Source organism: Prionailurus viverrinus, chromosome C1 (genome assembly GCF_022837055.1).
Source record: "Prionailurus viverrinus isolate Anna chromosome C1, UM_Priviv_1.0, whole genome shotgun sequence".
NCBI classification, from domain to species: domain Eukaryota; kingdom Metazoa; phylum Chordata; class Mammalia; order Carnivora; family Felidae; genus Prionailurus; species Prionailurus viverrinus.
The window spans coordinates 159,239,421-159,256,088 of record NC_062568.1 but is presented as its reverse complement, the minus strand read 5'-3'; the positions used below and the strand labels follow the sequence as shown (position 1 = coordinate 159,256,088).

The 16,668-nt window shown below is 38.3% G+C and overlaps 1 protein-coding gene across 1 annotated transcript in view; it reads left to right on the top strand.

The window, feature by feature from the left end:
* DYNLT5 (dynein light chain Tctex-type family member 5) overlaps positions 1–16,325 on the top strand; it is a 29,809-nt gene extending 13,484 nt beyond the window's left edge. Inside the window, exons 3-5 of the mRNA XM_047872416.1 lie at positions 7,236–7,327; positions 15,118–15,242; positions 16,122–16,325. Of these exons, the coding sequence (XP_047728372.1) occupies positions 7,236–7,327; positions 15,118–15,242; positions 16,122–16,325 (421 nt within the window). The remainder of the gene's footprint in view (positions 1–7,235; positions 7,328–15,117; positions 15,243–16,121) is intronic.
* The last annotated feature ends 343 nt before the right edge of the window (positions 16,326–16,668 follow it).

Below are 16,668 nucleotides of genomic sequence, written 5' to 3'. Positions count from 1 at the left end.
TGAAGATATATACAGAACCCAACTACTGACCACTACCCCCCACCACTACCATCTCAGTCTGAGTCACTGTGTTAGTCGACTCAAGCTGCCATAACAAAATACCATGGATCAGGCAGCTTAAACAACAGGATTTTTTTTCACAGTTCTGGAGCCTGCAAGTCTGAACTTGGGATGCTAGCATGGTCAGGTTCTTGTGACTGACCTCTTCCTGGCTTGTAGAGGGATACCTTTTCTCTGCTTCTTCACATGGTGGAGAGAGAACCCTGGTGTCTCTTCCTCTTATGTAAGAACTCCAATATTTTTGACCCAGAGCCCTTATGACCTCACTTAACCTTAATAACCTCCTTAAAGGCAGTATCTCCAATACAGGCATGTGGGGAGGCGGGGGGCTATTAAGTCTTCCACATATGAATTTTGGAGAGACACAGTTTAGTCCATAGAAGTTACAGTCATCTCTCACTTGGATTACTATAAAAGCTTCCTGACTGGCCTCCCTGTTTTTACACATGCCAGCCTACAGCCTATTCTCAAAATAGCAGTTGGAGTGATCATTGTAAAATATAAAGTGGATCTTGCTGTTCCTCTGCTCAAAACTCTCTATAGGCTCCCGCTTGATCAGAGTAAAAGCCATGGTTTTACAATGGTGCACAAAGCTCTACATGATCTAGCTGCCTAAACCTTTGTAACCTCGTTTTCCACCCTCCTGCTTGCTCCCTCCACTTCAGCTACTCTGACCTTTATGCACTTCTTCAGAAATACCAGGCAGCCTCCTGTCTCAAACCCTGTGCATATACTTTTCTCTCTCCCTGACACACTTCCCCCAGATATCCACCCGGCTCCTTTCCTCACCTCCTTCAATCCTTTGCTAATGGAAGCCTATCTTGACTGTTCTATTTAAAATTGCAAACAGCACCCTCTCTTCCGTCTACTTTCAAGGCCCCTTAACTAAGCATTTTTTTTCATTCCCCTGTAGCTTTTATCACTTTCTAACATAGTACATCATTTACTAGTTTTGTATTTTATTGTCTACTCTCTGTCCCTTCTCACTAAGTTCCATGAGGGCAGAGATCTTGTTCATGTGTTTCATTTTTGTATCCTAAGAACCTAGAATAGTGCCTGGAACATAACACCAACTCAATAAATATTTTTTTTAACATTTGAATGAACAATTGTTGCAGTATACTAATTCCTGAACGCAGGTTCTTTTGCTCACAGATAGGTTAGGCTCACAGATCCACATACGTGTTTAGGTGACTAAGGACTTTGATCTTGTAGACATAAGATACATTTACAGCAAATAAAAATTCTTAAATTTTCAAATTTTTAAAACAAGTCATGCGTTTACCTCCTTACTGAAACATTCCATTGTGCATTTGTAGAAAAAAAGAAAGAAAGAAAGAAAGAAAGAAAAGAAAAGGGGTGCCTAGTTGGCTTAGTCGATTGAGCAGCTGACTTCGGCTCAGGTCATGATTTCACAGGTTCATGAGTTCAAGCCCCACATGGTGCTCACCGCTGTCAGTGTGGAGCCCGCTTCAGATCCTCTGTCTGCCTCGCTCTCTGCCACTCCCACTCATGCTCTCTAAATAAATAATCAAACAAACCTTAAGAGAAAAATAAAGAAATAATACTTTAATTTGTGTTGAAAATCTGTTGAGATAGACCACAGTCCTCCTTCATGATCTCCATAGTACTGTAGCAGTAACCATGGCACCCAAACCCTCAGCCTCACCTGAGTGATGATTGCCAAGGGTAATGTGACTTTGAATCTATCCATTCATCCAGGAGCTGCAACAGAATTTTCATCAGCTGTCTTTGACTTTAACCTCACCTTCTCTTGAGTAAGCATTAGTTTAGTGGGCCTCAGACACTCTGATTTTCTGTCCACACACTCAAAATTATTCTATTTTGTCAGACACCTTTTCCGGATTATCTTCAATCACATCAGAGCTTGACGTTTCGCAGGTTGTGTGGTTTATTTTTTGTCCTTCAGGATCATTCCTACTCTTAAAAAAATGTATCCTACAAGAACACATACCATTTCTCTCCTCTTTCACTTATTAAAATGTATGAAAATTATGAAATTTCAAAATTTCAAAATTATGAAAATCTTGACCTTTCTATTATAACCTTCCTTTGGCTAGTAAGATGGGGCCAATAATGTGAATAAAATATCTCAAAGGTACATAAAAATCCAGCAAACTTGCTATAAACTGACCACAGAATTAAATTACCTTACCAGACAACTTCCACCTTCTACTGATAGGGGAAGAGTTGGTATGCTTTTTCTCTTAAACGTGACATTCATAAAAACATCCTTTAGACATTTTGAGGCAGAAAGTTCCCAACCAAGTGAGCCTTTATGCATATTTCATCTTGTTTTCAATATCTTGTTTCTTGAGCACAGGGAATAGGATTTTTCTTTGTGTTGCCAGCCTGCCCACTGTGAGCAATAAATATTTGTTGAAAGAATGAGGAAAAAAAAACAAACAAAAGAACAAATGTCCAAATTGTATACCCTGAAATAATGTATACCGTAAGCCTTCTTTTTCTCTGTGTGTTCTGAAATATCTCCACTGGGAGGCAGCACATAACTTTAATAACAGGTTTAGGGGGAGAAAAACAACAAAAACAAAATCTCGCCTAAACAATACCGTTCAAAATATGGTAGTTCCAGCTATTTCACGGTTACAAATAGAAGAGAGAGATGATATTCTGACATTTTTAATCTACTAAATTAATGGCTCCAAGACCAGTTATACATTCACATATTATCTCTTCCTGCAGCTTCAAAACATCTAAGTAATAATGGCAGTGAAAATGTCTGGAAATGAATTCTTAATAATAATTACATAGTATTGATTTTGATGAGACTTAATTGAAATTACTTCAGTCTCTTCAATACACGCTTTGTATTTATTCTGTGTAATTCAAGGAGTGAGTAGCAAGTACCTTTGTAAGATGTTTTCAGGAAAACTGAATTTCATGAAACAGTAAATATATTCCAACGTCTTAGCTAATTTTCTTTTTGCCTCTTTTCTGCATAATCAGAACACAGACTGTTGGCTTGGCATGGATGTTTCCAGTGTCAATCAAGTACAATATAGGAGGGTTCCTTTTGTTTTTGTGGACCAATTTCATGCAGCTATTTCTGCATCCAGGTTAATGCCACATCTGTCCTCAGCAGTAGTATATATGATTCCAAGTATTACTGAAACTTTACAAATTGTTACTCTTCTCCTAGAATAACATTACTTGATTTGTTCCATGTTTTCACCAGTAGTTTCTGCCAGACTTTCAGTTTTCCTGCATTTACTTTTAATCTACCTTCCTTCCTATAGCTTGACAACTCTATTGGATACATTTTGCCAATTGAGTCCTTTTCCTTCATAAATGGCAACAAACTGATGAAACACATAGACAGCAAAAGCATTTTTCACATTCACAAAATGAAATCAACTATAGTCTTCCCTTTGCAATGAGATCATGTATCTATCTGGAAGGATTATTATTACAAAGTAGGGAAAGTCTGGTCATGGACAACAGAAACACATCTGATTGTAATATTGTGACATATACCCACCCAATAAATGTCTTGTGCTGTGTATACAGCATTGGCAATTAAAATTATAAAAAATTTTTTTAGCACCTCACATTTTTGTCTTTAAAAATTTCAAAGGGCTTGAGTAAAGCTGTTTATCAATAGAAAATATGTACTACATGTTTTCCAAGTCAGTATTCTGAACTGATACTGGTCATTTGCCATTCTCAAATATAGAATCTCTTTTATTTCCAAAAACTTACTAAACCCACATTCTGGTTTAGTGTTAGTTACCCCTATTGCAAGAATTTTATATATTTTATCTCTTCCTTCTGTCTTTTTTCAAGGAATAAATGTTTTTTTTTCTGTTCAGCTCATTCTTTTCTTTTCTCTCTTCCTTTTTCCAACTCATCTCATTTTAATGTAGGAACAAGCAGATCTCAGTTTCAAAAAATACCATATACAGAGGCTTTTTTTAAGTAACAAGTAAAATTTTTCTGTAATTTTCCATGAAGTTACAATTTTAGTGGATACATGGTCAACCTTCTAAGGTACAAAAAGCAACCAACAAACCAAATATTTTCCTTCTGCATGAGAAAGAATGCCAGGTTACAATAAAATATTTGAAACCTCCCTCCCCAAAGTCCTATCTCCTCCCCAAAACTAACTCCAAGTTTGGTCCTCCAGTACTTGCAACATCCTACTTTTAAGGAGCAAACTCTATATCAGTTAGAATTTATATCAGTATAGGGGCTCCTGGGTGGCTCAGTTGATTAAGCATCAGACTTCGGCTCTGGCCATGATCTCATGGTTCATGGGTTCGAGCTGTGTGTTGGGCTCTGTGCTGACAGCTCAGAGCCTGGAGCCTGCTTCAGATTCTGTGTCTCCCTCTCTCTCTGCCTCTCCCCCACTTATGCTCTGCCTCTCTCTCTCTCTCTCTCTCAAAAATGAATAAACATTAAAAAAAATTTAACAATTTGTATCAGTATATCTAATGCTTCTTATAATAATAATTTTTCAAAAGAATAGTGGTTTAAAGAAAACAAATATGTTTGTAGAAACAGCCTAGATGGCCAGGAGAACAAATGGGTAAATAAAATGCAGCATGTTCATATATTAAGTACTGTCATGATATTTAAAATATTGATGTATATTACTATTTGTCAGCATAGAAAGTTATCCATGATACATTTTGAGCGGGAAAAAAAAAAGCCAAGCATCTATCATATGCTCCCATATGCAAAGTCATGTCGGAAGAGATTTTTGTAATGTTAACAGTTGTTAGAGAACCACTGGGGTTAGTAATTTTTTGTGTAATTTTACTTTAATCTTTACACTTTTTTATGTTTTGAACTTTTTACCATTCACATGATTACTGTGGAAATGAAGAAGGCACGAAATGAAATCACCTTTGGTAAGATTTAAAAAGCCAGTCTCCAAAACCTTCTGCTTGCATACCTATCTTCAGCCAGTGGGTTTTTTAAACTGCTCTTATGACACTTTCCAATTTCATACTGATAAATAGTATTGCACTGATTGTCAATTTTTCCATAACTAGGAACAAAGCAATAGTGAAGACTCTTTGTAAAAATCCTTATTTGCTTTTTTTTGTCTGAGACTTCTAACACGTGAATTTAAATTTTGAACCAACACTACCTCTCTTTCTATGAGTTTTCAATATGGTGTTAGTAGAAAAGAAATTGGGTTTTTATTAACACTTGCTGTATATTTATGCAAGTTTCAAATGCAGTCATTAATTATTTCAAGTAGTCCCTCCCCCTATTTTCATTCTGTCTGATATGATCATATGTGAGACTTTGTCACTGGGACTCAAATAGGATATTTGAAACCTAAGTCTGCCTTTTCTATATCTATGGCATTAAGCCCTTTGCCTTGTTCCCTTTATCTCTGAAATGGGTAGAATAAGAACTCTTTGACTAACTTAAAGGCAGTTGTGAAGGTAAAACAAGATAATTGATGGAAAATGATTTGCAAAGTGAAAACTAGCACATATAATAATGGGACAGGCTGCTTTATCTTAGAATCAGGGGGCTTTTGCAACATGGGGTTTTCTGAGCAGAAGCAATCAGCTTCTGTGGGTACTGCCCACAACACCTGCAGACAATGTGGCCAAGCAGGTTGGTTGCTACTTCAAAGGGCAGCAGAAAACTGAGGAAAGCAGGTGTTACAAGAATGAGAACTAAATCGCTAATCCAGAAATCTATCATGAAAACACAGCCATAATTACTTGCATTGTTTTCTCGTGATGGGTGAGTAAACCTTAATTTATTGCATAAATCGTATTAAAGGATTTTTAAGTAGATTATCTGTGATTTTCTTAAAATATCATTTGTACTTTGGCTCAAAAATAAATAACAAAAACATTAAAAAAATTTTTTTTAAAAAGGGGGCGCCTGGGTGGGTCAGTCGGTTGAGTGTCCGACTTCAGCTCAGGTCATGATCTCACAGTCGGTGAGTTTGAGTCCTGGGTCAGACTCTGTGCTCACGGCTCAGAGCCTGGAGCCTACTTTGGATTCTGTGTCTCCCTCTCTCTCTGCTCTTCCCGTGCTCATGCTCTGTCTCTCTGTGTCTCAAAAATAATTAATAAAAACATAAAAAACATTTTTTAAATATCATTTGCAAAAAGTTTACTAATTCCAAATAGCCGAGAACTAAGTATTTTAGTCTTCTTGCAGAGAAAAAAAAAACCCAAAAGATTAAAAACAAATATCTGTCATTTAATTAAGGCAAAAACATAGTCTGCTTAGAAAACTGGTCAGTCTGAAAACACACATAACCGCACGCGCATGCGCGCGCGCGCACACACACACACACACACACACACACACACACACACTATTGTAGTATCTCCTTTGAAGAGACATCTGTTTTAACTTCCATTTTCACAGGTGGAGAGAATTGGGGGTAGATCTGAGACTGCCATTAGTGACAACTGGATTTTCTCTGAACTAAGCTAAATTAAGTGGTGCTAGAGGGACATTAGGGACTCCTCTTTGCTTGGGTCTCCAGTTCAGCACCTGGATAAGCTTATATTGCCTTGGTAACCAAGCCAAAACCCTTTCTTAATGTTGAAAAGGGTGGTTGATGCTTATGATTTACAATAGTTTGGGTGAATTGTGGTTTCTCTCACCATGTGGGTGAGTTTCTTGTTTTTCTTTTTTCTACTAAAGGGATTTTGTGTGGTACGTATTACTAAACTTTTATAAAGTATATTATCCCATGTATATATATAGTTGTTTCCCAACATTTTAAGCTTCCTCCTGTATTCCTCAGTCCCTTTTGTTAATTTTGGCCACTTTGAGGAGAGAGTCTCTGCATTGTGGTAGACATGCCATTGAAATGGCTTTTGAAACAGGTACTCCATTACCACACAGACCAATCCATGAATACTTTGTGAGTAGTCCGATGCCTTGGGTTTCACTGGACTGCACTGGGCTTTAACCGCTATATTGAGACCTGCTCCAAGTAACTTCTCTATGCGTTAATGTTTCCATCTCTGAAATGTTTTTGACTTTAAATGTGTCACTGGGATATTTACCTGTGACTTGCTTGAAATGTTCTTAGGGAAGCTTTACCTTGGTAACATTTTTGCTGAAAGCAACAATGTGTTTTCTTGTTGTTATTATTATTATTATTATTATTAACTATTGAAATTTGTTTTCTTCCTTGCTTTTAGCTCCATGAGTACTGTGTCTTATATGGATGAACCTAGCCAGCGGGATGATGCTTCTCGCCTTACAGTTCAGATGGAAAACACCTATCAACTAGGTGTGTTATTTTACACTCATTCCTATTTTAAACTTATAATCTCATTATTTACTTAAAATAATATCTGATAACATGGCATCATCTTCATTATTAGCACAATATAAGGGGTCTTAATTAAGTGATTTGATGTGTTGTAATTTCTTCCTCTGCAAAATGGGACCAACACCCATTGCTTAATTTTCTTTATCAGTGTTTCCTAAATACCAAGCAATTCACTGGGCAGCGCTGATGTGTCTTGTGTATTACTGAATTAAGAAGTTCATTTCTGGGCATTTCTGGGTTATCCTGTGGAGTTATTTTATATATACTTGAGTTAAGTGAAAGAGGTATGCATTCAAGTTTTATCCAGCAACCCAACCAATGTTGTTGATAAGTGGAGAAAAAAGCCTTCAAAGCAGAAGCAAATGATTCCTGGTCCCCCATTGACAGAGGTGTTTATCCCTTTCCACTGAGGTTTTGGGTCTTTGAAAACAAAGATCTTTGCACCTGCCCCCATACTCCCAGACGCAGTCCACAGTGAATACATTTTCCCATTCATGTTTTCTCATAGACCAGCTTGTTTTCTCTAAATGTGTACCTGCCCACTATTATCTGCCCACTTTATATAATTACTGCTATATAGAGATTCCATAGAGACTTACCAATGACCAAAAGAAGGACTCTCTGGGCCACAGTGGTTCTATCTGCAGCCAGTTAACTTCAGGAAAATTACAGACCATCAGTGCATTTCATTAGGCCTTGTAGCCAGTTTTCTAGGGTAATCCCCAAGACTACGTGGATTACAAGGCTCCATAATTAGTCAGTCTACTGGTATTTTCACAGTGCCTGAGGTAGACAACTAATATTCCTGCCATCCCTTCTGGTAACCTTACCCAGTTTCCTTTGGGGAAGCCTCACCACTGCCATCATTACACTTTGGGTCCGTAACATTCTGCTGAAGCTGACACTAGCTTTAGAGATACAGTAGTGACTGATTCTGAGATAGCATATGACCCTTTGATTGGTCGAGCCAATCTAAGCCTTTGGGATTCAGCTCAGAAAGTGTTATTTGGGCTGTTGAAGAAGCAGATTAGATTCTGAAACCTGAAAGAGGTAGGGGTATGGCAGCTTTTGCCATCTTGTCCCCAACATATGACTCCTGAGAGCGTGAGAGAATCAAATCCCAATGTCATTACTAGAGTCCTAAATCCAGCTATCTGCTTTTAGACTTTTCATTAAATGAACTATGTTTGGGTCAGGCTTTCCTCCACTTATAACTAAGAGATCTTAACTGTTCAATGCCTAGCACTTTGGGTTCTGCATGTTGAAAGGGTTTTGAATCAGATTTTGACAAGATAAAGGAGTTAAAATATGAAGCCCTTTGTTTCTTCTTCATAAGGATATGTTTTCATAACTTATGTCCTCAAATAAACAGAGTAAATAATCTTACGTATTTTAGATGTACTGAGTGTTGAACCAAGTTAGAAAAGTAATATTAGAAACACCTTAGTATATTTAAAAAAAGAAAAAGAAAAGAAATATCTTAGTATAAAGTATTTCCCATATTTTCTTACAAAAAGTCATGTGAATTATTCCTCTGTGATTAAAGTCTTTTATGTTTGACAATCTATTTCTTAAGCATTCAACTAACCATCTTGTTCATATTCAAACAAAAATGTATTTCCACTTCTACTTGTTTCTGGGTTTATTTTGCATCTGAAAGGTACTCTTTGGACCTCTGGTAAAGATTTCCTCATATCTACAATGCAATACTTCCCAAAAGAGTGGGGGGGGGGGGAACTGTCAATCACCAGCATTGTTGTGTCTAATTTTTCTCATTCGATCCAACAATATTTGTATCATCTATTTTATTTTTTTATAAGTTTTTAAAAATATTTATTTATATTTGAGAGAGAAAGAAAGAGCACACACACGTGAGTGGGGGAGAGGCAGAGAGACAGAAACAGAATCCAAAGCAGACTCCCAGCTCTGAGCTGTCAGCACAGAGCCCAATGTAGGGCTTGAACTCACAAACTGTGAGATCATGACCTGAGGTAAAGTCAGAGGCTTAACCGACTGAGCCACCCAGGCGCCCCTCATCTAAACATATTTTAAATGTTTAGTGTGTTTATCTTCCCTTGAGGGAGTAATTATAGCCAGAATGAGATGAAACATAAGTATAATTAATGAAAGCAAAAAGGGAATGGAAAAATCAAAATATATTTCTTGTAATAAAACACCATTTACATTTTCTCATTAATTAATTGATAAAACATGAGTATAGAAAAAAAAAATACAAGATGTGGATCCACTGTGTCTGAATTTGAATACTAATCTTGCCAATTCCTAAATGATGTTTGAGCAAGGAATTCACCATCCTCAAAATCTTAGTTTCTTTACCTGCAAAAAAGGATAATAGTCCACACCTTATGGGGATGTTGTGAGAATTAAGTGGAGGAACGCATTTAAATTGCTTCTTTATTCATTGCGTTCTTGTTTCTCAAAGCAACTGAGCCTAGGGCTTTACTTAAATCACTAAGAAGAAAGGCCTTCTGTGACCTGTAATCTAATTGCATATTAATTATGGAATGAGTTCTTCACAGGACTTTTTTCTGGAGCAATGGTTAAAGAAGTATCTGATTCATGGGGCGCCTGGGTGGCGCAGTCGGTTAAGCGTCCGACTTCAGCCAGGTCACGATCTCGCGGTCCGGGAGTTCGAGCCCCCCCGCGTCGGGCTCTGGGCTGATGGCTGGGAGCCTGGAGCCTGTTTCCGATTCTGTGTCTCCCTCTCTCTGCCCCTCCCCCGTTCATGCTCTGTCTCTCTCTGTCCCAAAAATAAATAAACGTTGAAAAAAAAAAAAGAAGTATCTGATTCTTTAAAAACACTGACTGTAGGGGTGCCTGGGTGGCTCAGTCAGTTGAGCATCCAACTTCAGCTCAGGTCACGATCTCACAGCTCATGGATTCGAGCCCCGCATTTGGGCTCTGTGTTGACAGCTCAGAGCCTGGACCTTGCTTTGGATTCTGTGTCTCCCTCTCTCTCTCAAAAATAAATAAACATTAAAAAAGAAATTAAAAACACTGACTGTAAGCAGGTCAGACAAGACCTATGGGTGGCTATCTTTGCTGCCACACTGAGACAGCCTGCCTGAGAAGGTAGTCAACATAATGAAAAGTAGAACCTGAAGATGGAGAGAGAGGGAGACATCACTGGAGCCGAGCATCCATGGGATAATCAGGCCCTGTCATCAGATGCTCTCATGGACAGAAACTGTCAAGCTCTCCACCCTGACTTCACTCCACCCCTTAGGGTCCTTCCTAACTGTGGAGGTCTTACTGCCTCCCTACATGCACCCTCGCTGATCTTGGTGCCTTCTCAGCAAGAACAATCCCCATCTCCTCCCTCAAAATGAGGTAGCAACCATAACAACCACACTAACAATAATAAATACATAGTGGGGAGGGGGGGTTGTGCATGGCAGGCACTTTTCTAAGCATTTTAAATATTTTACTTCATTTAATCATAACAAAAAACAGTATGTGGTGATTCTTATTATTATCTCAACTTGGAGAAGCTGACACACATATTAAATAACCAAATTTGTATCTATTCTATCTTAATTCTATTTTTGTGACAAGTCTTTTTCTTTTTCTTTCTTTCTTTTTCTTTCTTTCTTTCCTTCCTTCCTTTCCTTTTGTCCTTTTCTTTTTCCTTTTCCTTTTCCTTTCCTTTCTTTTTTTTCATCCCAACCCTTCTTCAGGTCTTTGCTTTTTTATTTTTTCAACGTTTATTTATTTTTGGGACAGAGAGAGACAGAGCATGAACGGGGGAGGGGCAGAGAGAGAGGGAGACACAGAATCGGAAACAGGCTCCAGGCTCTGAGCCATCAGCCCAGAGCCTGACGCGGGGCTCGAACTCACGGACCGCGAGATCGTGACCTGGTTGAAGTCGGACGCTTAACCGACTGCGCCACCCAGGCGCCCCTGCTTTTTTATTTTTAAAAACATTAAAACATTTGCTTTTTCCCCCTAAAAAAATAATCACTCAAAAAAAAAGAAAGAAAAATAAAGTAAAGTAAAGAAAAAGAATAAAAGCTTTGCCATTCCCATTAGTTGACTCTGAAAGTAGATTCAGGAGCTTATTTGGGAAGTCAAAAATTAAACATCCACTCTTTCTCTCTCTTTGCATCTCAGCATCCCAGCCTAAGCAAGGCAAAAGATGATTCTGGCTGCACAGGAAGGAAGAGGTCACAGAACAAGTGAGAAAAAAAGTACATGATGATATCTGCAAATATTTTCAAAATAGAATCTGGTTAATGAGATTTTAAAACAAGGAAAACAAAGCCAAATGCAGAAGGGACATTGGTACAGTTGGACAGTAAGAGCCGGAAACAGAGACTCAAGTGCCACCAGGATTCTGTCTTCCCAGAACTAACTAGGTGTGGGCCTCCTCCTCTCACTATGGCCTGGCTTCCTCTCCATGATGAGAATCATGGCCTTCCACAGTACCTAAGGATCACATGTCATAACTTTTATCACCAGAAAGAGGCTGACTTTTTACCCCCTATTTCAAGTTTAAAATCAAAATTCTGAGAAAGGATTCTAATTGGCCTGGCTTAGGACAAGTGCCACTCCTGAGCCAATCAACCATAACCTGAACTTCAGCTCAGAGGAGGTCATGGTAGATCCTAAAGAAACATCTTGGTTAGAATTGGAAAGCTCTCATCTTCCCAGGAGGGGAGATGCTGTTCCCAAATGACAGGGAGGAGTACTAGACAGACAAATATCTGCATTGAGGGAATTTATTTGCTGAAGGGAACAATGTGTACAAGTTACTGTAATATGCAGCCAAATTAAGTTCTGTGTGAATTATGTAGGTTAAGGTACATACAATATGTGTGCTTGGTAGGAGGGAGTGAAAAACAGAAAGGTATATCTCGAATGTACATAATCTATTTAATTTAGTCCAAGCCAGTAGTATCATTTTTTAAAATTTCTTAAATAGAAAGGGGAAATCACCCTCAAATTTAGACTCATTTCTCTATAGAATGCAAGTGGAAATCTAAAAGATCCACAGGAAGGGGGCACCTGGATGGTTCAGTTGTTAAGCCTCTGACTTCGGCTCAGATCATGATCCTGCCGTTCGTGAGTTCAAGACCTGCATCCGGCTCTGTGCTGACAGCTTAGAGCCTGGAGCCTGCTTCAGATTCTGTCTCCCTCTCTCTCTGCCCCTCCCCTGCTCATGTTCTGTCTCTCTGTCTCTCTCTCTCTCTCTGTCTCTCAAAAGTAAATAAACATTAACATTTTTTTTAATTAAAAAAAATAAAATAAGAGATCCACAGGAAGACAACCCAGAGGCTTGTAGGTATTTAGGAACTTGCCCACCGGGGTTGGTGCCCTATCTCTGACCCCATGAAGTAGGAACACTCAGGACCAACCTGAAGTTACAAACCTATATGCCTCTGTGTTTACAACTGCTTGTCTCTGTCCTGTAGAAGATAGATTCCTGTTGACTAAATATTGGGGTTAATTATACTCATTGTATCAGATGTGTCTCCCTTTTACCTATCCAGATCCATTCTCCATGCTGATTTAATTGAACAATTCCTATATAATCATCAAAATAAAGATACAACTTATTGAGCCTCAGGAGGCTGACCTAACTCAACAATAGGCATGGGCTGTAACCTTCCAGTTAGGTTTGGCCAATGGGAAACTTCAGCAGGAAGTAGGAGGGAGGGAGGAGTGTGAGCTAGAATGTTTAATTCCCCATGGCCTACTGTGAGTTCATCTCAGGCTGTTTGTATCCACCAATGGAAGGGCATAGCTGCTCTCCAGGGAGCCCTCTCCATGTGCCTCTTCTGGGATCAAGAGTTCCCTTCTCAGATTCCTAAGACTGGGGTGGGTTGAGGATAATACCCTCAGTTTCACTAGCAAGGGATACTGCACTGTCCTTTGTTCTGACATCCTGCTCAGAATTTCGTAAGGAGTCTCTTCATTAAATACTCCTGGAATTGTCCTTATTTTAGTGTGCTATATATTTCTTTAGACCCTGATACCGTCATTAAAAATAAACACTTACAGGGCACTTCGGTGGGTCAGTAGGTTAAGCATCCAATGCTTGATTTCAGCTCAGGTCTTGATCTCAGGGTCATGAGTTCAGGCCCCAAGTGGGAGCCAAATAAATAAATAAATACACTTAAGACATATTGATGACTATTAAAATACAACTGAATTTAATTATTGACCTCATTCCTTTATCCATATCAGTACAGCAGATAGTGATTGAGCCACTCTACACCAGGCTCTGGGCACATGTACATGTTGTACAATGACAGAGGGATGATGAGGTTAATATTCCCAGGATGTACAGGGAAGATTCCTGGGATACAGGATAAAGAAAGTCTGTCTGAGGCCTTTGCTGTGAATGTGGACTAAATGTCATTAAGAATATAAGCTCTTGGGGCGCCTGGGTGGCGCAGTCGGTTAAGCGTCTGACTATTTCGGCTCAGGTCACCATCTTGCAGTTTCTGAGTCTGAGCTCTGCGTCAGGCTCTGCTCTGACAGTGCAGAGCTTGCTTGGGATTCTCTCTCTCTCCCTCTCTCTCCCTCTCTCTCTCCCCTTCCTCCATTCCCTCTCTCTCTCAAAATGAATAAAAGAAACTTAAACAAAAGAATATAAGCTCTCAAGTCAGATAAAATAAGTACATCCCAGCTCTGCCACTGTGTGATTCTGGGCAAGTTACTCATTGTATTTAAACCTCTGCATTACCATCTGTGAAATGGAGATAACAGTAGGGGTCACCTCAATGATTTATTGGAAGATTATATAAGGTAATAAATATAGACCTATTACAGTACATGACATGTAGAAAAAGTTCAATAAAAGTAGTTATTATCTGTACTATGATTATTACCTATACAATGTTTACTTGTAGTTAAATTCAGAAATCATACATTAAACATTTTGTATGCCTTTAGCATTGTATTAGACTCTGAGGAGGATAACATATGATCTAGCTTACCGTTTCACTGGTGAGAAAGGCAGAAATGTTTGAGCTATTATCAGGTAGATTAGGATCAGTGGGGACCCAGAGCATTGGGAGTACAGAGAAGAAAGGGATGATTTTTTTTTTACCTGAGGAGGAGAGGAAGGCTTTCTGGAGAAGAAAACCACTTGAGCTGGCCTTGAAGCATGAGTGGATATTTCTCAGATGAACAAGATGAGGAAGATGCTCTTCTTTTTAAGAATGTACACAAGCATCCCGTACAAGACAGATGAAGTCCATGAGGCTGGAGGCATCGACATAGAGAGCTGTGATGGAGAATGAAGGGGCTGTAGGTGCTAGACCTTAGACTTCGCTAAGGGAAATATCATGGCCAGATCTGGGTTTTAGAGTGACCCCTCCAGTTGTAGTGTGGTATACATAGATTGGAGGGGGAGATATAAGAGCTGGGGGGTGGGGGTCAGTTAGAAAGATGTTGAGACTTTAAAATAAGTCATTAATTGTGGGAGCTGGCACTGGCGAGGAGGATAGTTTCAATATCAAACCTCGGTGGTATTGAGTACACTCTTCAGGTAGTCTGGTAAATGTGTGGCACACACTTTAGTAAGAGTGTGTTGTCTTCTGGTCCTCTGCCAGAGACCCTGACTGGAAACCTAATTAGGACCACTTTTTTCCTTAAATAGAGGCCACTCAGAAGATTAAAGGTTTCCCCATGATCCAGTACTCTTTTGATTAGCCTACTGGGGTGGGGGGGGGGGACGATGTCATTTGAAATTACTCAAGAAATTTCATCTGTATTTTCAGGTCCTACCAAACATTTTCCTGTGGTCATTGTCAATCACATTTTGAAAGATGTGTTAACTAAGTATCTACAAGAAGAACAGTATGAGCCAGAGCTCTGTAGACAGATGACTAAAACAATTTCTGAGGTATATATGTGATTTGCCTGAAGTGTTAACTTTAATTAGAATATTGCTAAAAGGACAACACCCTACTTTTTGATGAAGGCAATTAATTTGCAGTAGCAGTAAAAATGCTTATGTATATCTTATGAAAATATTTCTTAGGTTATATTCCATGTATGTGTGTGTGTATGTGTGTGTAAAAAGCCTTTGCCTTAAAACAACCATTATGTGTATCATTTTTGCATGTATTTTGTTTAAAAAATGGATACAACTGTCCCATTTATTAAAATTTTTATTGTCAAAGATACCATTTTTTTCAAAGATACAATATTTTAATGATCATTTTCTCTTCTTCAAGATAATTGTTTTGAGTGCCGTCAAATACAGATGCTGCAACCTTTAAATACATTTCTGTTTTTATCAACTAAAGTGGTTGCCCTCCATTAGGTTTTCTTTAATTTCTTCTTTAAAACAAACTCTTTAATAAACATCCATGAATAGTCATATTATAGGAGACTCCAGATGTATGATCCCTTAATTGGACATAAACACGGTGGTAGAACTCTAATGCCAATATTCTTTGAAAGGAAGCCATCTTAACATAGATTTTCAAAGAATGTAATAAATCCTTTAAATCCTGTTCTCTGAATTACAATTTTTCCATGAGACTTAGAAAATGTAGATATATTGCTGGTGCTATAATTTTGTCTCTAAATGTCCTATCTCATGAGAACAGTGCTTGAAGAAAATCATAGTTAAGTTTCCACAACAATTACTGAAAATATCTACAATACATCATGTGACTTTCTTAAATCCACCAGATTTTTGACAAAGATTAAGACTTCTAAGTTTCAATGTGGCTAAGGGAGGACCTTTTTTTGTTGTTGTTCTTTTAATTTCTAGGTTATTAAAGCCCAGGTCAAGGACCTGATGATTCCACGGTATAAGCTAATTGTGATTGTTCACATTGGACAACTGAATAGTCAGAACATTTTTATTGGAAGCAGATGCCTCTGGGATCCTAAAAGTGATACCTTTTCATCTTATGTTTTCAGAAATTCTTCTCTCTTTGCACTTGCAAGTGTCTATGCTGTTTACTTTGAGTGATTGAAAATAAGAAATGTAGTTCTTACTTTTTTAAATTACAAAATAAGCTGTATCTATGTACACAAAAGCTTCCCTGCTCAAAATTTTGAGAAAACAACAGTAATATTTCAAACAACTGGCATTTTTGGACTTTTTCATGCTCTGCTAAGAACTGAGGGAGGGAAGTGTGGTGCAAGAAAAACTCTTGTTTATCCAAAAGAAGAACTAAGTTTTGGTTCCACTGGATCATTTTTCATAGACATGGATTCTTTTTTAATATTACTTTGGTACTAATTACTTTAATTACTCTTTAAATAGACAGTTAAAATTTCCTGCATTGTTTTTTAATGAAGACAAGTCTAAA